We start from the raw sequence: 27,830 nt of genomic DNA on the forward strand, positions 1-27,830 counted from the left end.
ACTGTTCTGAGATAAGTGGTAGCCCTAAAAGGGCCCACACAAGAAACTACCTTGATAAAACAAGTATATCTGAATTGCCATTGACATGAGAAATCATAATAACCCTCATTGATTAAACAACACGTGCCAGGCACTCTGCAGGGCTCTTTATCTGTTTATATATTTACTCTTTAATCTTTACACAAAATGTTGGTTATTATCCCCATTGTATAAACTAGGAAACGCAGGCCTAGAGGGGTTCAGCGTTCCCAAGGTCACAAAGCAAGTGGATCTGGAATTCCAGAAGATGTGTCTGGATCCCAAGTCCATGTCATCAGCACTCTCAGCTTCCACTTTCAACTCTCTCCACGCCCTTCCCCGCAAGTCCCAACTCTTTCTGGGAGGACAAAAGACTCCAAGAGAGGGAGGTGGAGTGAGAAAGACACCTTCCATGAGGTAGAGATGCCCAAACTCAAAGAATAAGGAAATCTTACCCTGCTCAGGCCTGCAGCCCAGACCCTCCTAGCCCAGCAGCCTCCAGGAGGCCAGTCTGTCACTATTGCCCATTACTGCTCTGTTAAAATTGCAGCCCTCAGTTGTCACGTGTCCTCCCCTGCTACTGGGACCTGAGAGTAAAACAGGAGTTGCTGGGAGTGGCAGCAAAATCTAACCCAGAATGGCACAAGGCAGACCCTGGGCACAGGGCATGGCTTAGTGCTGTGGGCCTCAGCTGCTTACTGCGCCTGGACAACTGTCCATCTGCCTGGGCCCAATGCCCTGCCCAGGGCAGAGGTTCTCGGACTGTTACCCATATGCCAGGGCTGTCACTCAGGAGCTCCCAGGTGGTGGAGGCCCAGGCTAAGTAGGGTATGGGCCACCAACAAAGTTGTTTCCCAATTTTTCAATTAGGTGGACACTGGGACAATGCCAGCACTAATGCTGGCTGACTGTCCCTGCCAGGGAAGGCTTAAACACTACCCTTAACCAGCCTCCTTGCAAGGAGAACCCTGGCATGCAGTTCTGTGGCAATGCAGGGCTTCTATCTCTTGGGAGAAAAAAGGAGATGCCTCTCAGAAGATTCCTGGGGCCCTTATCAAAGACAAGGGGCAGGAGGCAAGAATGTCCCCTCACTCTCACCCCTCCAATGACACATACCCCAGGCCCAAGTCCTACTTACCCTCTCTGCCTCATTCAGCCTCCTCCTTGCAACACCAGAGGAGGCTCCGTTCCAGGCTGCAGAGGGAAGGTAAACTCCAGCGTCCCAAATTGCGCATAAGTCAATCAACCTGTCTCAAGCAAGCACAAAGGAGAACCCCAGGGTTACTCTAAGAAAGGAAAAAAGGAAAAAAAAAAAAAAAGGCTTTGTGGTTTGCAGCTTGCTCATTCACTGGGGAAATTACATCTTTGCCCACATCCATTTGTAAAGTTTTGCACAGCATAACACCATCTTTGTTCAAAGAAGTTCAAAGCACTCTGGAAAAAAAAAAAAAGGACCGATCCTGCAAGGGTGATGGTCTCTCTCATCCGTAAGATCATTTCTTAGTGCCCTGACACCACAGTCTAATTGCTGATTCCCTATTCACCCCAAGAAGTTCAGCCGTATCTCCAAGAATCTCTCCTACATCAGGGGAGAATTTACCCATAATCATCTCATTAATGTTTTAGCTTCCTAGGAGAACTACGTTTTTCTTCCCTGTCTACAGATAAGCAAACCAAGTCCACCATAAATAAATCCATAACACATTGAAAGGGGATCCAATTTTAAGGTCAGGAGATGCGAATTTTAAATCCTAGCTTGTTTTGTCATTTAGAGTAGGACACTTCTCTATGTGTGATTCAATTTCTTAAACTGTAACATGGGGAGAAGGCATGGCAGAGTGGATCAGATCATTAGTTAGTGAGGTTCAAGTCCAGTTCTGAACAATCGTATAACCTTTCTAGGTAGTGATTACATATTCCATTTAGTCATTTGTTATAACATTAAAATATATCTGCAGGAGGCTGGGCATGTTGGCTCACACCTGTAATCCCAGCACTTTGGGAGGCCGAGGAGGGCAGACCACTTAAGGTTAGGAGTTCAAAATCAGCACGGCCAACATGGTGAAACCCTGTGCCTACTAAAAATACAAAAATTAGCCGGGCACACCTGTAGTCCCAGCTACTTGGGAGGCGGAGGCAGGAGAACGACTTGAACCCGGGAGGCAGAGGTTGTAGTGAGCCAAGATCGTGCAACTGCACTCCAACCTGGGCAACAGAGTGAGACTCCATCTCCCTCACCAAAAAATTGTCTGCAGGAAATGGTGTAATCCACCCTTGTAGAGGTGAATGTGGCAATAGCTATCTAAATAAGTATGCATTTACTCTGACCCAAAATCCCAATTCCAGGAATCTATTCAAAATATATCCTATATGCCCACAATTTCCAAGGTTCTCATTAAGTGAAAAACACATGATAGAAAATAACGTTTAATACCATTTATTTAGGAAAGAGAGGAGGAATGCAAAAATATATATGCATTTGCTTATATTTTTTAAAAAAATTCAATAAAATGATGAAGCATAAAATGCATTTTAAAAGACCTACAGGGGCCAGGCGCAGTGGCTCACGCCTGTAATCCCAGCACTTTGGGAGGCTGAGGCACGCAATTTCCTGAGCTCAGGAGTTTGAGACCACGCTGGGCAACATGGTGAAACTCCGTCTCCACTAAAATACAAAAAATTAGCCAGGCGTGGTGGCTCACACCTGTAATCCCAGCTACTTAGGAGGCTGAGGCATGAAAATTGCTTGAGTTCGGGTGGCAGAGGTTGCAGTGTGCCAAGATCATGCCATTGCACTCCAGCCTGGGTGACAGAGCGAGACTCTGTCTCAAAAAATAAAAACAAAACAAAACAAAACAAAAAACAAAAAAACAAAACACATACACACAAACAAAAACAAAAACAAAAAAACATCCTACAGGGAGAGGGAGACATGAAGTGCAGGGGACAGACAGAAGCTGGACTTTGAATAGACCTTGTTACATGGATTTGCTTTGGACTATGTAATTATTTGACATAATTACAAAACATAATTTAAAAATTTCAAAGAGGTCGGGCACGGTGGCTCATGCCTGTAATCCCAGCACTTTGGGAGGTCAAGGCTGGTGGATCACTTGAGGTCAGGAGTTCAAGACCATCCTGGCTAACACGGTGAAACCCTGTCTCTACTAAAAATACAAAAAAATTAGCCGGGCGTGGTAGCGGGCGCCTGTAGTCCCAGCTACTCAGAGGCTGAGGCAGGAGAATGGCGGGAACCCGGGAGGCGGAGCTTGCAGTGAGCTGAGATCACGCCACTGCACTCCAGCCTGGGCGACAGAGTGAGACTCCGTCTCAAAAACAAAACAAAACAAAACAAAAATTAGCCAGGTATCATGGTGGGCACCTGTAATCCCAGCTGCTCAGGAGGCTGAGGCATGAGAATCGCTTGAACCTGGGAGGCAGGGGTTGCAGTGAGCTAAGATCGCACCACTGTATTCCAGTCTGGGTGACAGGGCAAGACCCTATGTCAAAAAAAAAAAAAAAAAGTTTCAAAGAATTATGTAAAAATGAATATAAAATGAAACAAATGAACCTTTGAGTCCAGTTGGTTGGCATATTACACATAGATTAAAACACTAGTAATTTGACTGTGTATCCTTATCAGTGGTGTCCAATCTTTTGGCTTCCCTGTGCCACCCTGGAAGAAGAATTGTCTTGGGCCACGCATAGAATACATTAACACTAAAAGGAGTTAAAGTAAATTGCAAAAAAATCTCATGTTTTGAGAAAGTGTATGAATTTGTATTGAGCTACATTCAAAGCCATCCTGGACTGCATGTGGCCTGTGGGCTGGACAAGCTTGCCTTAGATGGATGTACCACAAAGATAAAAAGAACTGCCCTATGTCCCACAAGAAATTATAAACTGTTTTCAATAATCATATTATTGATGGTACTATAATATTATTATTGTGAGACTTTTATATGTTCATTTTGAATAAATCAAATGAGTACTACTGTTGATCTTGCTTGGAAACAAGATTTGCTGGTTGAAAGGAGATACAAAAGTAAGACTGATGAGATTGGGTACAAATTCTGTAGTCTTGACTGTGAACTTGGAGTATCAGTATGTCCTTCAAATGTTTTAGGTTAATCACACACACGTGTGCATGCACATTTCCTAGCTCTGTTCACTGTAAGGCCTAGAAACAATGACCATCCTAGTAGGAATGAGCACCTCTAGCAATCAGATTATAAATTCTAAATACCATTCCCCGAGAAGGAGTCGGGCCTCCTTGGAGAAATGACTGACTCCAAATTTGATGTCACAAACATACAAGATAAGCTTAGAACATCCTGTCATACCAAAAAAGCAAACAGAGTGTCAAAGACTACGAGAGTCATGTAAAAAGGACTCAGAAACCAAGAAGAATAAGGTTTCCCTGGTCAAGTTGAGCATCAATAAAGATAATAACTGCAACAGGGAGAAAAATGTGTTTAAATCTACGAATTCCTAATAATATTTTAAAATAATCCTAAATAAGCCATTAGTCACATTTGAAGGATGTCAGGGAAATGCCTCGCTATTTTGAAAACTGTTTAACAAAAGAAAGGGGGAAGTGGGTAGGGGTATAGCTGAAACAAGATTGACCTTATATTGATAATTATTGACAAGGATGATGGATACATAAGTTTCATTATATTATTCTCTCCTCTTCCATAAAACATTTTCAAAGTAAAAAATATTTTAAGTGATAGAACAGGTCAAGAAATAGGAAATCATTGGAATGTTAATTCTTGGAACTCTTCTGAATGACAGACATTATAGACATTCAATCCTAACAGTAATCCAGTATCACATGATATTGATATCATTATTATTTTAGAGATGAGGCCTTGCTCTGACACTCAGGCTGGAGTACAGTGGCACAATCACAGCTCATTGCAGCCTTGACCTCCGGGACTTCCGTGATCCTCCCACTTCAGCCTCCCAAGTAGCTGGACCCATAGGTATGTGTCACCATGCTTGGCTAATTTTGTTTATTTTTTGTAGAGATCAGGTCTCACTATGTTGCCCAGGTTGGACTTGAACTGAGCTCAAGCAATTCTCCTACCTTGGCTTCCAAGTACTGGGATTATAGGCATGTGCCACCATGCCCAGCCTGATATGGATATTATTGTCTCCAGTTTACACCTGAAGAAATAGGTGTAAAGAATCCATGTGATGCTGGGCACAGTGACTCATGCCTGTAATCCCAGCACCTTGGGAGGCTGAGACAGGTGGATGGCTTGAGCCCAGGGGTTCGAGACCAGCCTGGGCAACATGGCAAAATCTTGTTTCTACAAAAAAAAAAAAAAAAAAAAAAAAAAAAAACAACGAAAAAGAATCCATGTGAGTCAAACCCACAAGTTCTTATCTCAAAGCCCCACTATTCCACAGTTGCCGCTCCAATACCCTCATTGATATATCTGGGTTAATAAAACCTTCCTTACCTATATGAGAGTGTCAGGGACTGCAATGAGATAACACAGAGGAAAGTACTCAGAAAACAAATCTCCATACAAATATTTTATTGCCATTTAAAAATTAGAGATCATATCTACCTTTAGGATTACTGTGGAGATCAAATGAGGGCTGTGATTTGAGGATAGATGGACAGATATATAGACAGACAGACAGATAATCCTTAAAGATGAATGAAATTGCAATTACCACCATTGCTTTAATCATCAGTCATAGGACTTTAGGGTTGGTTAAAAGTGAAACTTAGAATCCAGGAAATAGACTGTCCCTCTGACTCAGGCATAGGAAGGTTCCAGGAAGGATACCTGATACTCCAGGGAGGACTAGGGACCAAGAAGGTACCTGATATCCTGCAGGCTGCAAGAAGAGCAGCTCTGGGTCACAGTAAGGCAAAGATCATGGTCAGTTTGCTAGGCCCTTGGGCGCTGTCCCTAGATTCCAGAAGGTCAGATGAAGCAGCCATACTATAGACACCTGCTGGGTTCCTCCGAATGAGGTCTGGGCTGGAAGCGAGGAGAGTAGGTGTGGAAGACACTCACCAGCAACAAAGGCAGGATCCAGCATGTTGGACTGATGACAGGGAGTGTCTGGGGTTGCTAACCAGCTCCAACACTTCTCTCTTTCAGCATTCATATCTTAATGTATGTCTGGGGATTCTTTACAGATCTTTCCTTAGCAAATGTTTATTCTCAGACTGTCCTTCCCTCTGCCACAAAGGATAAGCTGGTCCGGGGATCTCTTATACTTTCTCATCTTGGAATTCCATAATTCCATAAGGGCATATTTCTAAAGAAGCACACAATCAAAATTCTCCTGACTCGTAGTTCATGTGCCTCTACCCCATGAATATTTAGTCTGTGCTCAGGGCACAAAGATCATTCTGTCTCTGTCTCTCGGGTTTCTTACTTAAACATTTAAAAAATTATTTTATTTACTTTTTTAATAGCTAATCCCTGCACATGATATGAAACTCAAATGATACAAAAGTATACACAGTATACTTTTGAGATGAGCCTAGAACATCCTCCTCTCAACCCTGTCCCACAGCTTCCCAAGCTCCATTCATCCCCTGTCCCTGGCCAATCACATTTACTAGTTTCTTGTGTACCCTCCCAGAGAGTCAATGCAGATACATATACATATACATGTATTTTTAACAATTCTAGCATACTATATATATTTTCCCCTACCTTGCTTTTTGCCATTAACAAATATATTACATATTTTTCTATATTTGTTCATATAAAACTGCCTTATTATTATTACTATTATTTATTATTATTTATTTGAGACAGAGTCTCGCTCTGTTGCCCAGGCTGGAGTGCAGTGGTGCTATCTTGGCTCACTGCAAGCTCCAGCTCCCAGGTTCACACCCATTCTCCTGCCTCAGTCTCCCGAGTAGCTGGGACTACAGGTGCCCACCACCATGCCTGGCTAATTTTTTTTGTATTTTTAGTAGAGACGAGGTTTCACCATGTTAGCCAGGATGGTCTCGATCTCCTGACCTCATGATCCACCCATCTCGGCCTCCCAAAGTGCTGGGATTACAGGTGTGAGCCACTGTGCCCGGCCTGCCTTGTTATTTTAACAGCTCCATGGTATTCCACTGTATAAACATATCATAATTTATTTACCAATAGGCATTTAGGTTGCTTGTAATCATTCCATATGGAAAATTGCTGTAATACATATCTTTGGGTAAATGTGATTCTTATATTTGCAAGACCATTTTTCAAATAAATTATTGGATAATAATTTATCCAAAGATATTGCGGTCAAGTTGCTCTCCATGAAAGTAGTGACAGTTTACACTACCACCAGCAATGTATGAGAGTTCCTGTTTCCCATTCCTTCTCCGATATGTTGTGTTGTTAATCTTTTTGATCTCTGACAATCTGACACACAGAAATTGGTATCTCCTTTGTGGTTTTCTTACTATGAGTAAGATTGAGTATTTTCATTTTACTGTATTAGTCCATTCTCACACTGCCATAAAGAACTGCCCAAGACTGGGTAATTTATAAAGGAAAGAGGTTTAATTGATTCACAGTTCAGCATGGCTGGGGATGCCTTGGAAACTCACAATCATGGTGGAAAGGGAAGCAAGCAAACATGTCCTTCTTCACATGGCGGCAGGAGAGACAAGAATGAGAGCTGAGTGAAGGCAGAAGCCCCTTATAAAACCATCAGATCTTGTGAGAACTTACCATCATGAGAATAGCATGGAGGAAACTGCCCCCATGATTCAATTACCTCCCACCAGGTCCCTCCCACCACATGTGGGGATTATAGGAACTACAATTCAAGATGAGATTTGGGTGGAGACACTGCCAAACCATATCAATTTCAATATTCCTATTATTTGCCCATTTCTCTACTGGGCAGTTGGTTGATTCTCATCAGTTTGAAGGAACTTTTATTAGGAAACGCCTTCCCTATAAGAGGGGTTGCAAATTGACCACATCATTATTTTTATCCTGACTTTATTTGTGGTGTTTTTATTATGCATGAAATTTTTTTCATAGTTGATTGGATCTTTTCTATTTCACTATATTTTGTGTCATATTTACACCTTCTTTTTTTCAAGATTATTTTTATGTTTCCATGTTTTTATTTAACATTTCTATGGTTTAATTTTTTTCTTTTTTCTTTTTTATTGGAAACAGGGTCTTGCTCTATTGCCCAGGCTGGAGTGTAGTGGCATGATCATGACTCACTGCAGCCTTAACCTCCTTGACCTCCCAGGCTCAAGTAATCCTCCCACCTCCCACCTCAGCCTCCCAAGTAGCTGGGACCACAAGCACTGGGCTCAAAGGTGCATACATGGCTAATTTTTTAATTTTTTGTAAAGACAGGGTGTCACCATGTTGCCCAGGCTGGTAATTGTGCTTCAATCTTAATCCATCTAAAACTTACTTTGAAATCATGTGAAGAAGGGATCTAACTGTATATTAGATGGTGATGATCCTAACCTCATTTATTTAAAAATTTACCTTTTATTCTATGGTTTGAAATGTCATCTTCAATCATACACAGTACTAAATTCTCTTATGTGTTTGGGTCTATTTCTGGACTTTATCTTCCACTCATCTGTTTATCCCTTCATGTGTGGGTATCACACCATATTAATTACTGTAGTTTTATAATTGAGTTTATAGTCTTTTAAAAATTTTTCTTTTTACTCTTGCTTGTCAATTTTTTCACAGATTTCTCTAGAATCAGACTTTTTCTTTCTTAAAGAAAATCAAATGATATTTTTATTGGAGTCATATTAAAATTATAAATTAACTTAGAATTGACATTTATGATGTTGACTCTAAGAATGTGATATAAATTTTAATTTGTTCAAATTTTCTTTGGAATTCTTTTCATTTTAAAATTTTATTGTACAAATTATGAACATTTTTGTTATGTTTATTACTATGCATTTGATCGTTCATTAAGCTATTTTAAATAATTATTGCATACTAATTTTGAATCCTACCATATTGAAAGTTATTTTTCTATTTTTAAATTTAAATAAACATTTTTGAGACAGGGTCTTGCTCTGTCATTCAGGCTAGAGTGCAGTAGCATGATGACAGCGTATTGCAACCTCAATCTCCAGGGCCTAAGTGACCCTTCCATCTCACCCTCCCCAGTGGCTGAGATTATAGGCACATGCCACCATGCTCAGCTAATTTTTAAATTATTATTATTATTTTAGAGACAGGGTCTCTAGACTATGTTTCCTAGGCTGGTCTCAAACTCCTGGGCTCAAGTGATCCTCCTACCTTAGCCTCTCAAAGTGTTGGGATTATAAGCATGAGCCTTTGTACCTAGACCACAGGTTTTTTTTTTTATTTTATTTTTAATTTTTACAGATGGAGCCTTGCTCTGTCACTCAGGCTGGAGTGCAGTGGCGTGAACATAGCTCACTGCTGCATCGAATCCCAGGGCTCAAAAAGTCCTCCTGCCTCAGCCTCCTGAGCAGCTGGGACTACAGGTGCATGCCACCACATCAATGAATTTATTCTTATTTGTAGTTTTAGAGATGGGGTCTTGCTATGTTGCCCAGGCTGGTCTTGAATTCTTGGCCTCAGCTAATCTGCCTGCCTCAGATACCTGAGTAGCTGGGATCACAGGCATGAGCCACCATGCCTGGCTTGAATGTGATTTCTAAATAACCCATAATTCAAAGAGAAAGTTTCAATTAAAATAAAAAGTACATTGAACTGAACAAAAATGAGAATACAACATATCAAAATCTGAGGGACACAGCTAAAGCACTGCTCAGAGTGAAGTTTATAGCACTAAATCCACACATTAGAAAACAGGAAACACTTCAAATCAGTCATCTAAGGTCCCACCTTGAGAAACTAGTAAAAGAAGAGCCAACCTCCCACCCCAAAACCTAAAAGCAAGCAGAAGGAAGGAAATAATAAAGAGCAGAAATCAATAAAAGAGAGAACAAACACAATAGGAAAAAATCAATGAAACAAGCTGCTTCTTTGAAAAAATCGATTCAATTGACAATCCTCTAGCAAAAATGAAAAACAAAAAAATAGGAATGATTCAATTATCAATCTCAAGAATGAATGAAGGATGCCACTATAGCCCCTGCAGACAACAAAAGGGCTATGTGAAACTACCATGAAAACTCTATGCACAGAACTTTTAAGGCTTAGGTGAAAAGAACCAAGTTCTCAAAAAACACAAACTACCACATTTCCCAATATGTAATAGCTAATCTGAATTGCTTTATAATTACGACAATGAAATTAATAATTTAAAAACATTCAAAAAAGGAAAACTTCAGGCCAGATGGTTTCTCTAGAGAATTCTACCAAATTATTAAAGAAGAATTAACACCCCTATTCAATAAAATCTCTTTTATAGAAGAAGAGAAGCACTTTCTAATTACTTTTATGAAGTTAGTGTTACCCTTATACCAAAACCAGACATAGATCATCCAAAATTTTAAACAGAAGATGAAACTATAAACCAATAAATCTCTCACAGATACAGACACAAAAATCCTTAACAGACCAGGTGAGGTGGTACCTGCCTGTAGTCACAGCTACTTGGGGGGCTAAGGCACGAGGATTGCTTTGGGCCAGGGGTTCCAGACCAGCCTGGGCAATATCTTGAGACCTCCATTTCTTAAATAAAAAGTTAAAATGTTAACGTTCATTTTTTTTAAAAAAAATCCTTAACAAAATATAAGCAAACAGAATTCAGCGATAAATAAAAAGAATTATACACCATGACCAAATGTGGTTCATTCCAGGGTTGCAAGGTTGGTTCTATATTCTAAAATCCATCAGCATAATCTACCATACTAATAGGCTAATTAAGAAAAATTGCACAATCACGTCAATCAATGCAGAGAAAGTATCTGACAAATTTAAACACTCATTCATTTTTTTAAAAACCCAGAGAAAGAGGAATTAAGAGACATTTTCTCAGTGTGATTTTTTTTTAAATGTATAGAAAATACACAGGTAACATTATACTTGATGGGGAAAGACCAAATGCTTTCTAAGATTAACAATAAGGCAAGGATGTCTGCCTTCACCACACTTATTCAACATAGTGCTGAAAGTTCTAGCCAATAGAATAAGGCAAGAAAATGAAATAAAATGCATATAGGCCAGAAAGGAAATAAAACTGTCCCTATATGCAGATAATATGATGGTCTACATAGAAAATCCCAAGAACTGATTAAAAAAATGTATCTTGGAACTAATATACAAGGCCAGGCAAAGTGGCTCACCTGTAATCCCAGCACTTTGGGAGGCTGGAGGTAGGAGGATAGCTTGAGGTCAAGTGTTCAAGACCAGCCTGGACAATATAGCAAGACCCACTCTCTACAAAAAAAATTTAAAAAGATTTTAAGGGAGCTAGGACTGCAGGTGCAACTCGGCACATCCAGATGCAAGCCTGGATGTGGTGTCTTGCGCCTGAAGTTCTAGCTACTCAGGAGTCTGGGGTGGAAGGATCCCTTGAGCCCAGGAGTTCAAGGCTGCAGTGAGCTAAGAAGATGCCAAAGAAGGTGCCACTCATTCCTGCTTGGGCAACAGAGTAAGCTCTTGCTTCTCAAACTAAAAAAAAAAATTAAACCTAATAAATGAATACATCAAAGTTGCAAGATACAAGACAAACATAAAAATTAATCAACTATCTCTATACGCACATAACAAACATATGGAAACAGAAATTTTAAATAAATTACAATCTATAAAAATACTTAGGCATAGGATGAACAAAACATGCATAGGACATGTATGCTAAAACTACACAAAACTGGTTAAAGAAATCAAATATCTACATAAATGGAGAGGCCTACTTTGTTCATACACTGGAAGACTTCACACAGTAAAGATGCACATTGTCTCCAAATTGATGGTTTAATGCAATCCTTATTAAAATCCAAACAAAATTTTTAACAGCTAGACAAAATTATTTTAAAATTTATATGGAAATAGAAGGAACAAGAATAGCTGAAACAAATTCAACAAAGAAGGAAAAACATAGGAGGATCAGTCTACCTGATTTAAAGACTCATTATATAGCTACAGTAACCAAATCTACATGGTACTGGTGAAGGAAGAGACACATATGTCAATGGAACATAATAAAAATAAAAATAAAAATGGACCACACATATACTCAACTGATTTTTGATAAAGATGCAAAAGCAATTCAATGGAGAAAAGATAGTCTTTTCGACAAATGATGCTGAAATAATTGGATATCCTTAGGCAAAAATAAAGAAAGAAAAAAGGAATCTTAACCTAAGTCCTTATACAAAGACAAACTCAAATTGGATGGCTGACTTACACATAAAATGTCAAACTATAAAACTTGTACAATAAAAATAGGAGAAAATTGCTGCAATCTGGAGCTAGGCAAACAATTCTTAAATTTGACACCAAAAGTACAATTCATAGAAGGAAAAATTTATGGACAAACTGAACTTCATTAAAATTAAGCTTTTATCTGTGAAAGATGACAAGCGGGAAAAACCACACATGTGACAAAGAACTAGTTCTAGAACTTTCAAAATTCAGCAGTAGAGGCACAAATAATCCAACTAGAACATGGGCACAAGACATAAAAAGACATTTCATCAAAGTAGAAATACAGACAACAAATAAGCAAATGAAAAGGAGTTCAACATCAGCCACTGGGGGAACGCAAATTAAAACCACAATGAGAAAAAAATAGTGAAACATCACTGCACACCTATTGGAATGACTAAATTAAAAAAAAAAATAGTGACAACACCAAAGGCTGGTGCAGACATGGAGAATAAGATCACTCATGCGTTGCTGGTAGAAATGTAAAATGGTACAGCATCTAGAATATGGTTTGGCAGTTTCTTTTTTTTTTTTTTTTTTTTTAATTTATTTATTATTATTACACTTCAAGTTGTAGGGTACATGTGCACAACATGCAGGTTTGCTACATATGTATACTTGTGCCATGTTGGTGTGCTGCACCCATCAACTCGTCATTTACATCAGGTATAACTCCCAATGCAATCCCTCCCCCCTCCCCCCTCCCCATGATAGGCCCCGGTGTGTGATGTTCCCCTTCCCGAGTCCAAGTGATCTCATTGTTCAGTTCCCGCCTATGAGTGAGAACATGCGGTGTTTGGTTTTCTGTTCTTGTGATAGTTTGCTGAGAATGATGGTTTCCAGCTGCATCCATGTCCCTACAAAGGACACAAACTCATCCTTTTTTATGGCTGCATAGTATTCCATGGTGTATATGTGCCACATTTTCTTAATCCAATCTGTCACTGATGGACATTTGGGTTGATTCCAAGTCTTTGCTATTGTGAATAGTGCTGCAATAAACATACGTGTGCATGTGTCTTTATAGCAGCAGAATTTATAATCCTTTGGGTATATACCTAGTAATGGGATGGCTGGGTCATATGGTACATCTAGTTCTAGATCCTTGAGGAATCGCCATACTGTTTTCCATAATGGTTGAACTAGTTTACAATCCCACCAACAGTGTAAAAGTGTTCCTATTTCTCCACATCCTCTCCAGCACCTGTTGTTTCCTGACTTTTGAATGATCGCCATTCTAACTGGTGTGAGATGGTATCTCATTGTGGTTTTGATTTGCATTTCTCTGATGGCCAGTGATGATGAGCATTTTTTCATGTGTCTGTTGGCTGTATGAATGTCTTCTTTTGAGAAATGTCTGTTCATATCCTTTGCCCACTTTTTGATGGGGTTGTTTGTTTTTTTCTTGTAAATTTGTTTGAGTTCTTTGTAGGTTCTGGATATTAGCCCTTTATCAGATGAGTAGATTGCAAAAATTTTCTCCCATTCTGTAGGTTGCCTGTTCACTCTGATGGTAAAAAACGATGGTTAGATGCCACGAAGTAGGTGGCAATGCCTTAACCGTATGCGTGTTGTCAGGCCCGAGGGCCTCTTCCATCCTTGTCAAGGGGAGTGCTAACCTTCTCTCCTTTCATACAACACGGCAGTTTCTTAAATAACTAAACATGTAACTATCATATGACCCAGCAAATATACCTCTGGGCGTTCATCCCAGAAAAATGAAGACTTATATTCACACAAAAACCTGTACATAAATGTTTATAACAGCTTTATTCATAATAGGCAAAAACTAGAAACAATCCAGGTGTCTTTCAATGAGTGAATGGTTAAACAAACCGTGGTAGATCCACACCATGGAACACTATTCGGCAATAAGAAGGAATGGACTATTGATACTATTGATATATGCAGTAATTTAGATGCATCTCCAGAGAATTATGCTGATTGAAAAAAGCCAATCCCCAAAAGTTACATACTGTGTGACTTTTTATAGCAGAAATGATATATATGATATAAATGATATAGTTATATAGCAGAAATGATGACATTATGGAGAAGGGATTAATGGGTGCCAGGGTTTAAGGAAGGGGGAGGTGGTAGTAGGAAATGGGTGTGGACATAAAAGGGCAACCTGAGAAAGCCTTCTGGTGATCCTGATGGTATAATGTCAATACCCTGGTGGTGATATTGTACTACAGTTTTGCAAAATGTTACCAATGGGGGAATCTAGGCAAAGTATAGTGTTATCTGCTACAACTGCATCTGAATCTATAATAATCTCAAAATGAAAAGTTTAATTAAAAATAGTTTTTCAGTTGATTCTTTTTGTATTCTATGTAAATAGTTATATAATCTGTAAATAACCATAATATATCTTCCTTTCCAATTTTTATACCTTATATTTTTCTCTTGGCAGAATCAATTTAATGTTAGTTAAAGCAAAAACAAATTAGGAAATCTACTACCACATAAAGTAATACAAACTGGATGAAAATATTGTAAAAATATAGTCTCAGACCGGGCATGGTGGCTCATGCCTATAATTCCAGCCCTTTGGGAGGCCAAAGAGGGCAGATTGCTTGAACCTAGGAGCTTGAGACCAGCCTGGACAACACGGTGAAACCCTGTCTCTACAAAAAATACAAAAAATTGCCAGGCATAGAAGTGCGTGCCTGTAGTCCCAGCTGCTTGGGAGGCTGAAGCAGGAGAATCACTTGAGCCCAGGTGGTCAGGGCTGCAGTGAGCCATGGTTGCACCACTGCACTCTGGCTGTAATGACAGAGTGAGACTCTGTCTCAAAAACAAACAAAAAAACCAAAAACCCATACACACACACACACACACACACACACACATTTATTCTCATTATGTGTTAGCAAGTATTATAGATTCTAAAAACTAAAACACTTTCCCAGGTATATTTAAAAACCATTTCTCCTCAGAATAAATTGCCCAAATACTGAGAGTGTCATGAGGGTCCAATAATGACATTTTCAAGAAAGGAGATGTGTTAACCTTCCTTGATAACCTCTTTTGCTAAGTGAATCTCACATTCAGCTAAAACAGGGTACTTATTTCAGTATAACTGGACCTGCATTCTGAAGCCATTAGCAAGAGGAGAAGTTTTTGAAATGCAAGGGAGTTGAACGATTCTCTCTGGAAAGTTCAAAACAGATGTAAACACTCTCATCAATTAGACCAGTCCAAACAGGACAGTAAGCAATGTGGAGAGCCAATATCTTTGTAAGGTGCCAGAGTGATTGTTGGTGACACCGGGAAACCCAGGGTCGAGCAAGCATCTGAAGGTATGGATGCCTGCCCCACAGTGAGGGGGCAGTGAGGGCTAGTCCACACTGGGGGAGTCTAAGACAGCCGTTTGAGAGACATTGCCAAGAGAGTGAAAACACAAGCCTCAGATTGAAAGAAAATATTTGATAACCTGATAAAGGGCTTGTTCCATAATATATTTAGAAATTCTCAGTGGAATAGTAAGGAAACAAACAATCTAATAAAAATGAGCAAAAGATCATTTTGCTAAACAGACACTTCATCGAAGATGATATATGTATGGCAAACAAACACAAAATGATGCTCAACGCAGAAATGTGAATTAAAACCACAATGAGGTACCATTATACACATGTTAGAATGGTTAAACAACAAACAAACAAACAAACAAACCCCTCATAATCCCAAGTCCTAGTGAGGATGTACAGCCACTGGAACTCACATACATTGCTGGTGAGAATAAAAAATGGTACATCCACTTTGGAAAGCAGTTTGGCAGTTTCTTCAAAAGTTACACATACAGTTGCCATATGACCTGGGATTCCTACTTCTGGTATGTACTCCAGAGAAATGAAAATATGCATATATGTCCACACAAAAATCTACATGAGAATATTTATAGCAGTCTATTTATAATTGTCAAAAGCTAGAAACAAGCCATATGTCTGTCAACAGATGAGTAAATAAACCATGGTATGCAATACAATGGAATACTATACAGCAATATAAAGCAATGTTCTACTGATACACGCAGCAGGTTAGAGGCATCTCAAATACATGAGGTAAAAGAAGCCAGTCTCAAAAGGTGACATACTGTAGGACCTCATTTATATGACATTCTAGAAAATGCAAACCCCAGGGACAGAATAAAGATGAGTGGTTATCCAGAGCTGGGATTAAGGGGAGAGAATTAACCCAAAAAAGGGTACAAGCGAACTTTCTGGGATGATGGAAATGTTCTGTATCTTGCTTATGGTGGTGGTTACATAACTCTATGTGTTTGGCAAAATTCACAGGACTACACACCTAGCAAAGATGAATTTTGTTCTGCATAACTTATAATTCAGTAAACCTCATTTGGAAGAAAAAAGCCTTAAGATACATGAAAAGTTAAGTTAAAATCTAGAAGACAATGGAGAAGCACACACCTCACGATAGGTTACTATAAAAATATTTTTAAATGTTTCATAAAGAACATTCACAGATTAATAAGAGGATAAACAATCCCACAGACATCTAGGCAGGAGTCAGAGAGGAATACATATGGCTAATAAACACATTGGTGATCTGGGAAATGCAAATGAAGACCATTATCAGATACCAATTTACACTCATCCAACTGGAAAACATTACTAAGTCTAATGATACCAAGTGTTGGAAAAGGATTTCTTACCTGTTGCTTATATATTTCTTAAATATTGCAACTACTTTGGGAAAAGTTTTGTATTACCTCTAATGTTGAACATTCACAAACTGATTCAGAAAATCTACTCCTAGATATATACCCATGAGATACTCTTGCACAGGTACAAAAACGTTCCTAGGAGTCCTATTCATCACAGCAGAAACCTACGAAAAACTCAAAAGTTCGACAGAAAAAAGGATAACGAAACTGTGGTACAGTCAGACAATGAAATATTATATAGAAGTCAAAATGTGAATTAGAATGCTATGCGATAATATAAGCAAAGAGAAAAAAGAAAACAGGATTCAAGATAATAATTACTACAACTCAACAACAAAGAAAGTGAAGGACTTGAATAGATACTTCTCCAAAGGAGATATAAAATGGCTAACATACATATAAAAAGATGTTCAAAGTCACTAATCACTAGGGAAATGCAAATCAAAACCACAATGAGATACCTTCTCATATCTATTAGAATGGCTACTATTAAAAAAACAAAACAAAACAAAACAAAACCCAGAAAATAAGTGCCGGAGAGGATGTGAAGTTGGAGCCTTGTGCACTGCTGGTGGGAATGTAAAATGGTGCATCTTCTAAGGAAAACAGCAGGTCAGTTTCTCGAACAATTAAAAACAAGCTAGGTGTGCTAGTGCATACCTGCAGTCCCTGCTACTCAGGAGGCTGAGGCAGGAGGACGACTCGAGCCCAGGAGTTCTAGGCTGTCATGCACTATGACTGCACCACTGCACTCCAGCCTGGGCAACATAGCAGGACCTCATCTCAAAAAAATAATAATTAATTAAAAATAAAATAAAATAATAACAATTGCTTCTGGTAGTGGAGGAGGCAATGAGAATAGATTGGTGGTACTGGTGGTGGCGAGGGAATCATAAGATTAGACATTTGCTAATTATCAAGGTTCTAGTTTTTGTTGTGGGTGATAGATTTGTAGATACTTATTATATTATTATAAATAAATAAGCAAACAGATGGGTGGATGGATGAATAGGAAGAAAGGGAGGGAAGAAACAGAAATAAAAGAGAAAGAAAAAGAGCAGGACCTGCATGGACCAATGATGAGAGTGAGTCATGAACCAACGATTATGATTAACCCAATGCTGTGCACCTGAGCTCTAAAAATAAAAGAAAATCTGTTCCAGTAAGTCAAAGGAAACCTAGATTATCTAAACTGAAAGGGATCTCAGAAATCTCTAATTGGATTCCATCGTTCAATGTCATGTGAAAAGTGGTGCAGAGATAGATAAGAAATGTGAATGAAGTTCAGAGAGGAATGATCTCTTTAAGGTCACAGAGTTATCTACATTCTAATCTCTTGTCAAAAAAGGCAACAACAGTGAGGGAAAGTTAAGAACAGACATCCATTTCTAGAGTAACCATCCCTTTGAATCCTTCCAACATTCCAACAAGGAAAACACTATTATCCTGATGTTACACATTAGAAATTTGAAGCCTAGGCCAGGCGTAGTGGCACCTGCCTGTATTCCCATCACTTTAGGAGACCGAGACGGGTGGATTACTTGAGCCCAGGAGTTCGAGACCAACCTGGGCAACACGGCAAAATCCCATTTCTACTAAAAATACAAAAATTAGACAGGCATGGTGGCGTGTGCCTGCAATCTCAGCTACTCGGGGGGCTGAGGCAGGAGGATCACCTGAGGCTGGGAGGCGGAGGCTGTAGTGAGCCAAAATTGCACCACTGCACTCCAGCTTGGGAAACAGAGGGAGACCCTGTCTCAAAACAAACAAACAAACAAACAAACAAACAAACAAACACACACACGAAAAACTAGAAGAAGAAGAAATCTGAAGCCTAGCGATGTTAAATTACTTCTCCAAGGTTTCTTAGCTAGTGAGTGGCAAAGCCAAAATCAAACCCAGGTTGGTGTTCCCAAGTCTACACTCCTTTTATGCCATGCTGAAACCTAGTTCAGGGCAACATAGCAAAATTTCAACAATACTTGGTGAATGACCCTGTGGAAGATACAAAGATGTGCAAACGACACAGGGATTTCTTTAAAAAGTTCCCCTTGTGATTATCTCAGAAAACTGCTATAATTCTCAAAGGAAAAAATTGGCATAAAAACCATACTGGCTATACTTAGTACATATTCAATATGTCTTTGTTTTAAAATATGCCATGAGTCAGAGACAAATTTGTACTGGTCAACATGATCTGGCCAGAGACATGTTCTGATTTACGAAACACCTCTCTCCAAGGAAGCTGGAGCAGGTAAGTTATAGCAACTGGACCCCCAGTCCTGCAAGTAGGACCTGAGAAGAAAGGAGCCAATGAGAGCCAAGCTCCTGCCTCACATGGAATAGTCGTCTTGGGAAAGATCACAAGCTGATGGACAGGAGGGGATGAGGGGGACACCCCACAAAGGCCCAGTCATAATCAGGGATATGGGAGACACCTGGCCTTTGTAGGCAGTACTTTGTTTCCCTACTGGACCTCAATGATTTCCTCCACAGACCAAGCTAACAAGTGAAAACGGGGATGCAAGGCAGGGAGGTCATCGTTCAGAAGAGACATGACTGTCACACTTGGCCCAGCCACAAACACACTGGGAAGGATCACTCAAACCAAGACGACCACGCTCCACTTTGGAAAGAAGGGTGGAAAAATGAGAGACAAGGCAATCAGAGCCACTTCTACCCACCACCCTCCTTTTGTCTTGCTCATGCAACCAAATAAATCATTTGTAAGTGCTGAGGACAGAGTATTAAATTTGGTCAAAACTTGTGGGGGCAGGGGGGACTTGGGAATCAGCTAGTCAAATTAGCCCAAAGTAACTGAAGCAAAGACATAATTCTGGTCCTCAGAGACGTCATCAATATGATGGGAGAATGGTATTCTCAATGCTCATATTTTGTTGGCTAAACTCAGAACTCTGGTCAAATCTAACCCTCCACCTACTCTGTGCCTGCATGTGCCACTGGACATGGCTGGGGAAGCACATTCACACATACCTCCCTGCCGTCTGGCCTCACTTTTAATTTATGCTCTTGAATCTCAAGTGGGCCCTTCGTGGCATTTGACAGTCACATGCCTCTCCCCCTCACCGGCAGTCCCAGATGGCAATTCCAACTTTCCCTTTCCCTCTTAAGCCCCCAGCATCTCCTTCCCTCTTCTTTTTTCCTCTGTCTTAATTTGCATTATGGAAGTAGAAAAAGCATAATGACTCTTGCACATCGGCCAACTTCAACAATCATTGACCCAAAGGCAATCATACTTCGTCTACACCCACCTTTCCTTCTCCCCACCCCTCCACTGGATTATTTTGAAGTAAATCCATGTCATTGTCTAATTTCATCTATTGATATTTCAGCATCTCTGTCTAAAAGACAATGACCCTGTTACAAAATGTAACCTTGATAACATTATTACACCTCCAATATTAATCATTTTAACAGGATCAAATATCCACTGATGGTATGAATTTCCAGTTATCTCATAAATGCCTTTTTATTTTTACTGTTTGTTTGAGTCAGAATCCAAATAAGGCCAACGTATTAGTTGATATGTGTATTAGGCCTCTTTTATTTTATTATATAAGTTCTGTCTCTCTCTTTTTTTTTCTTTACACCACCACCCCCCCCCCCCCCGCCTTTTTTTTTTGAGTCAGGGTCTGGCTCTGACAGTGGTGCAATCACAGCTCATTGCAGTCTTGACCTCCTTGGCTCAAGCAATCCTCCACCTCAGCCTCCTGAATAGCTGTGACTACAGGTGTGCATCACCACACCCAACTAATTTTTAAAACTTGTTGCAGAAATGGGGTCTCACTATGTTGCCCAGGCTGGTCTCGAACTCCTGGGCTCAGGCAACCCTCCCGCCTCAGCCTTCTAAAGTGTTGGGATTACACACTTTTTTTTTTTTTAAAGAAACTGGGGTTCTCCCTTCATTTACTCTTGGGCAAGTGCCTTGTTTATTCTTTAAGAAAACAGAAGTCACCAAAACAGAACCTCCACAGGTGCTGCCCCCTCACGCATCTGCCTGCCTGCCTCTGCCCCTCTGGCTGCCTTCTCTCCATTACCGTGGGTGAGCTGTCTGCTCCAGGGATGGTGCTCTGGGGCAATGCTCCAGCAATCCTTCTCTACCTTCTGTCTCCTCAACTTTTCCTTGTTCACTGGCTGTTTCCCAGAGCTTACAAACATGCTGTGATTTATCCCAACCCGAGGAGCCTCTCTTGTCCCCACTCTCCCCTTCGGCTACTGCCCTATTTCTCTTTCCTTCACAAGGAAAGGCCTCAGAAGAGTTGCCCACATTTACAGCTTATCATTTTTCTTCTCCAAACCTCTTTTAAATCCATTCCAATCAAGATTTCCCCCACCACAACTCAATCAAATTTTATCAAGGTCACCCATGACCTCAATGTGCTGAGTCCAATGGTAAATAAATAAACTCTAAGCTCTCATCATTCTTGATTTAACACAAGCAAGCACTCCATCCTCCTTGAAATACATCCTTCACTTAGCATCCGGAATACTGCCACCTCCCGGGTTTCCTCCTTTCTCATTGCTGTTCCTTTGCTTCTCCCCAGCTTCTAAGGTTGGAGTGCCCCAGGCTCCTCCCAGGATGTCTTCTGCTTTGGTGATCTCATTGGATTCACAGTATGAAATACCATCTCTTTACTGGAAACTCCCAGTTTTACATCTCCAGCCCAGACCTCTCCCCTGAGCTTCAGACCCACATGTCCAACTGCCTACTTGACGTGTCCAGTGGTATTTCTAACAGGTGTCTCAGAGTTGCTAACTAAAACACAGCTCCTCCCTGCACTTCTCTGCTCCACCACACACAGCCTTTCCCATTTAAGTTCATGACAGACCTCAAGAGTGCTCTTTGCCTCCTCTGTTACCTTACACCCGAGCCATCAGCAAATCCTACCGCCTTCACCTTTAAAAGGAATCTGGGCCAGATGCGGTGACTGACACATGTAATCCCAACACTTTAGCAGGCCAAGCGGGGAGGACCGCTAGAGGGCAGAGGTTAAAACCAGTCTGGACAACACAGCAAGATCCCATTTCCACTTTGAGAAAAAAAAAAAAAAAACGAATCTGTTTTCTCCTCACTTCCTCTACTGCTACTCTCCTGGTCTAAACCACCATTCTTGCCTGCTAGCCTATGTTTCTCCCTCAGGTCTTCGCTCCAGTGTCCCCCTCTCAGTGAGGAATTCCCTGGCTGCTTGATCTGAAATTGCAAACCACCTCCCCAAGTACTCTCTGTCTCCCTTGCCTGCTTAATTTATACCTCCCTAGCACTTAGCACCACCTATGTACTACATATTTAACTTATTTTCCCTGTTATCTGTCTTTCCCCATGAAAATAAGTTCCTTGAGAGACAGGGATTTTATCTGTTTTGTTTACTGCTATATTCCCTACATTTAGAATAGTGTTCAGTCTATAGAAAGTGGTCCAAAAATATTTGTTGAACAAATGAATACATTTATACATGCAGCTAGAATAAAAAGCATTTGCTCCGTTTGGCCTTTCCTGACACCTCTGAAGCTCCCAGCACTTGGAATTTGAAATGCAGCAGTTAATATTATGTATTACTGTCCCCATTCTTAGTTCTTATTTCTCTCAGTAGGCTGTGAGTTCTTTGAACCTGAGATCTGGTTTTCCATTTATCCTTTATCCCCCACAGTCCAAGCACAGTATTGACCGTGAATTAACTGTTCCTACTGCTCAGGCTCTCAGAGTATTTGTTTTGGCTAGTCTTAATCTTATATTTTAATAAACTTTTCATTTTCATGTCTGATCCTTTTTTCAATATTATCAACATCACACCATGAGCAGAGGAAAGGAAGGGTAGCCATCTCCTCCTCAACAATAACACTGGTTATTAAATGCCTTAAGATTTTCAAAGCATTTCAACACATTTACTGTAATGGATCATCCTAACCACCTAGTTCGGTATAGATTATCATTACTCCCACTTTATAGATAAGAAAACTGAAGCTCAAATGATTTTTAAAAATCCTTTATCTCCAGACAAATAGGATCCCCTTATTCAAGCTCATGTGGCTAGGAGTAATAGAGCCAGGAGTTGAACCTGGGTCTCAGGATTTCAGATCACATGACCGTCTTCTCTGCCACGCTTCCTTGGTTTAATACTGATGGGAAAATGGAGAACTTGCTCAAGGTGATGTGTAAGTCATTTGTGGGACAAAAGCAAGTGCCTCTTAATGAATCCAACATCCCTTTCAGTAGACCTCAAGTTCTCTTTCTTTCTCTCCCTGACATCAGCAGTCACGGCTGCCAGGGGAGCTGTTGAGAAGGAAGGGCAGGGAGACAGAAGGATTCCATTTCTGCCAAGGCCAGACACATATACTGTATGCTAGACAGGGCTCTGGAACGTCTGCCGGAAAGCACAGCTGTTCTCTGGAGGCAGGAACCGGCCAATGTCTCGCCTACTGGTACCGCCGGCCTTGGCTGTGCAGTGGAGTTGGCGCTTGGACTGGGGGAAAGAAGAGAGATGCCTGAGTGTTGCCCAGCTGCCGGCCTCAGCCCTAGGAGCTTTTCCTCTCTTGCCAGGGCTATGAGCGGAAACCTCAAATAAACCTTGGGCAGAGAAAACCAACTTAATAAAGAGGATGTTACTATCTCCACTGGCTTCTGATTTTGCAGATGCAATGAGCACCTACGGCTTTTGCAGTGGTTCAGGAAAAGGCAAGAAGAAGCAAACTGTCAAATTCCAAAGTCCTCTGATGGCTGCATGGAGCCAGTGGTGCCACGACTTTCTAAAAATAGCTTCAGTACCTTTGATATGTATGTGCTTGTTTACTCTCTATCTATACTCTGTTCCTTCCATCAGCCTAGGAGCTCCCTGGGGCAGGTCTGTTTCTCAACCCTCCAGTCTGGACTTTGCAGGAGCTGTGCCTCCCCCATCACACTTGGAGCTTTCTGAAGGCAGGGGCTGTGTCTCTGCCGTTAGCCTGGCAGCTCCTCAAGATTAAAGGGCATATCCTCCAATAGCTTTAGAATAGCTTTAGAACCTGAGGGCTCCTATCTCCTCATTTAACCTCCTCCAGCACCAATGACTGGGGTCTGCTTTCACTGCTCCTCCAAAATGGCTGGGTTGGCCAATTAGTCCTTTTAGAAATCAGTGAACCACACGGGACATTGTGAGTCTCCTGAAAGGAGATCGATGTGTCTGAGCTGGTGCCAATGCTCAACCCTCACATGTCTGGACTGAGATGTGGAGGACACGAGACGGCACTGGGTCTCTGCTCCCCACTCTCTCCCTGCCTGGCTTCTGGCCCACTGGGAATAGACAGACAGAAAGGATACAGGACTCACTCAGCCCAGCAGCTTTAGAGAAAGAAGTGACCCCAGATGAACCATAGAGTGCTCTGCCCTCACAATCTGCTTCATGCTTCCTCTTACACTGCAATGATAGGAAAAATAAAAAGGTTCCTACCTCATTCTTTCAGATAACAAGAGCGATCTATAGAGAGGGTTTCCTTTTATACCTTATCTCCTAAGAGACTCAGGGAAAAAAGTGTGCTCGAGTGGAACTTACATTTCCTCCTGGGTTCTCAAGGGTTTTATTATTTTATTCTAAATTTAATCACCTTTTAAATTTAAGCCAGATTATAAGGTTCCTCAAAACCTAAATAATACAAAACTGCATTCAAAATTATATCATCTATATATTTTGTCTTCTTAATGACCTTAATGCAGTGATTCAGAAAATGGGCTTTAGGCCGGGCATAGTAGCTTACACTTGTAATCCCAGCACTCTGGGAGACTGAGGTGGGATGACTGCTTGAGCCCAGGAGTTCAAGATCAGTCTGGGCAACATGGTGAGATGCCATCTCTACAAACAATTTTAAAAAATTAGCTGGGCAGCTGGGTGTGTTGGCTCACACCTGAAATCCCAGGACTTTGGGAGGCCGAGGCGGGTGGATCACTTGAGGTCAAGAGCTCAAGACCAGCCTTGCCAACATGATGAAACCCTGTCTCTACTAAAAAGATACAAAAATTAGCCAGGCTTGGGGGTATGTGCCTGTAATACCAGCTACTTGGGAGGCTGAGGCAGGAGGAACCCTTGAACCTGGGAGGCGGAGCTTGCATTAAGCTGAGATCACATCACTGCACTCTAGCCTGGGTGACAGAGTGAGACTCTGTCTCCAAAAAAAGAAAAAGAAAAAAAAAATTTAGCTGGGCAAGGTGGCACACACCTGTAATCCCAGCTACTTGGGAAGCTGAGGTGGAAGAATTGCTTGAACCCAGGAGGCTGAGGCTGCAGTGAGCCATGATTGTGCCACTGCACTCTAGCCTGGGTGACAGAGTGAGACCCTATCTTTAAAAAAAAAAAGGAAAAAGAAAATAAGCTTTAGAATTAGGGCACTGGATATACATTCCAGCTCTTACTAGTTTACCAGTGAGTACTGGCTGTGTGACCTTGGGCAAATTTCTCAGCGCATCCTTGTCTATAAATCGGGGACAAGATTCCTCTCCAATCCCTTCTCCATATCACTGGGTTTAAACTCTAGCCTGGTTTACAAGGCCTTCTTCCAGGGGTTCCTCCTCTGCTCTGCCATCACTATCACACTGGACATCACAGTCTTAGCCTGCCCACAGGCTGCTCTCGCTGCCTGGAACTCACCCCACCCTCCATCTGTCCTTGCCTTGTCTAGCTAGTCCCTACTCATTTGTCACATCTCAGCTTAAAAGTCACTTCCTCAGAAAGGCCTTCCTTGATATCCTAGCCTAGACCAAGCTACATCCCAGGCTACTCACCAGTGCTTCCCAAACTTCAATGTACACATGAATGAATCACCTGGTGACCTTGTTAAAATGCACGGGTTCTGAATCAGCATGTCTGGGTCGGGGGTGGGGGGGCCCTACAGTCAGTATTTCTAACAAGCTCCAGGTAATCTGATGCTGCTAGAAGGAGCACCTTTGAGAATGGAAAGGCCCCTTTGCGTACCTACAATTACTCATGGAATTCCTGCCAGACTCAAGCCCCTGGCTGCTTCTTGCCCTATCCCAGCCCCTAGCACAGTGCCTAGACGAAAAGCATTCAAGAAATGTCTGATAATTAAACTGACCGACCAGTATCTATAATGTCTCTAGCTTGGTTTCTGATCAGAGTAAAAGGAATTCAATAAATGGCATCAGTTGCCATTAATAATAATACTTTTATTATATGCCGATTATAGTTTCTTGGGTCAAAAACCATATATTTTACTACTTTGCTGCCACTGCCACAAATAGTTCCTACAATGGCCTAGACACAAAACCAAGACCTGGAAAGTGTCTGATGAATGGATGACTAAATGAACAAGTGAATGAGAGACCCTGGCTTGTGGCCCTTCCTAAGTGTACAACGTACACGGAATGGCACAATTAATACATCACCAGCCTTTCCTATGGACCCAAACCTTCTTCCTTCTACCAATTCCTACTTGTGGGTAGAAATACAGAGTTTAAACACAAATAACAGAGACCGAAGAGTTACTGGGCAGTCCCTGGGGCAAACAAACAAGTGACAGCCCAGGAAGGAGGGTTATTGTTTTAAAAATTATTTCCTTAGTCCTCAAAGAACTGGAACAAAGCAGGATTGTGCTGGCTGCCTCCCCTGCAAGAATTCACATTCTAGACCCGTCTAAATGCCAGTCTAAATGCTACTCAGAATACAATTACTAAACCCAACCAGCAGCAGCCACAGGCGGGGGCTGCAATGTTCCCCCTCCCACTGATTTTGTGGCAGCTTCAGGCAGTGCACCTCAGTTCTCTGCATTCAGCTTTTCTGATTACCCCACCCCACTTCGTCTCCTCCAGATTGTTCCTTTTGGCCTTCTCCTTGCCATCTCTTCCAGGCCAGACAGTGGGCAGAGCTGTTCGCAGCCCAGAAGCTCCTGAACAAAATAATCTCAAGGAACCCAATAGATTGGGCACCGATCCCCTTTGCAGAACCAACTCCCTTCATTCTCAACCTCTTACAGATCAGGGAGGAAAGTAGAAACCTGAAGAAGGCACCCAAGACTGAAGATCCAAGAAGGTGATTATGTCCAAGAAGGTGATTATGATGTTGGAGGAGTCACTTATGTAGAGGGGGTTGGGAACATAGATGCTCAAATTCAAATATAGGGTCTTAAGTATTTAAAAAATGAGGATGTTTGTGAGTACTGGTTTGGAAATACAGCCCTGAAAAGTAACAATGTGGTATTTAAATAATGCTTCAAGGTTACAATACCAGTGATATTACCAGGAAGTAAACATCTAAAAGTGAAATGAATAGTTTAGGTGTTCCAGTTTATAGGCAATGCATTTCTGGAGACCACATCTTAAAGCCCATATTTGTAAGCTGAAAATCCTGACTGCCCACTGTTGTGGTCAAGCCACATTCACGGCCATCAGCAAAAATCAGGGGGTGAATGAGTAAAAGCTGTGAGAACGGATGCACATCCTCTATTAGGCAGTAGTAAAAAACCAACGTTGAATGACACAAAGGGGCAGACATGTTCAGAGCCAATCCCTGATGTACTACAGCAAAACTGAAGCATGAGTTCAGAGAAGGAAGAAATTAAAAGAAGCTGGTGCTGGTGGGAAGGGGCTGGCAGGAAATGGGAGGGGGCTGTTGGGTAAAGTGTAGACAGTCTGGGTCTTGAAAGCTTGAGTAGTGACAGAAATTAGGTAAGTCAGGAGGGACAGGCAGGGTTCATTTGATATTGGGTTGCGGTGTGAGCAATAATAACTCAAGGCTGTTCTTATGGGCAGGAAGGATACCAGTTTGGATAGA

At 41.1% G+C, this 27,830-nt stretch overlaps 1 protein-coding gene and 1 non-coding gene across 22 annotated transcripts in view; both read right to left on the bottom strand.

Annotated features, from left to right (window-relative positions):
• The window catches only part of NFASC (neurofascin), a 201,247-nt gene that overhangs the window by 106,651 nt on the left and 66,766 nt on the right, over positions 1 to 27,830 (bottom strand). For all 21 annotated transcript variants that reach the window (XR_012091204.1, XM_073011570.1, XM_007988770.3 and 18 more), the window contains one exon: positions 1,157 to 1,265. Coding sequence is in view for 18 of the 21 variants with exons in the window: in XM_073011570.1 (XP_072867671.1) it covers positions 1,157 to 1,265 (109 nt within the window). In the remaining 3 variants the exon portion in view is untranslated. The remainder of the gene's footprint in view (positions 1 to 1,156; positions 1,266 to 27,830) is intronic.
• On the bottom strand, positions 13,878 to 14,003 carry LOC119619871 (U6atac minor spliceosomal RNA). The gene has a single exon (XR_005236314.1). It is a non-coding gene; the product is annotated as a U6atac minor spliceosomal RNA (small nuclear RNA).

Source organism: Chlorocebus sabaeus, chromosome 25 (assembly GCF_047675955.1).
Source record: "Chlorocebus sabaeus isolate Y175 chromosome 25, mChlSab1.0.hap1, whole genome shotgun sequence".
In the NCBI taxonomy this organism is placed as follows: Eukaryota; Metazoa; Chordata; class Mammalia; order Primates; family Cercopithecidae; genus Chlorocebus; species Chlorocebus sabaeus.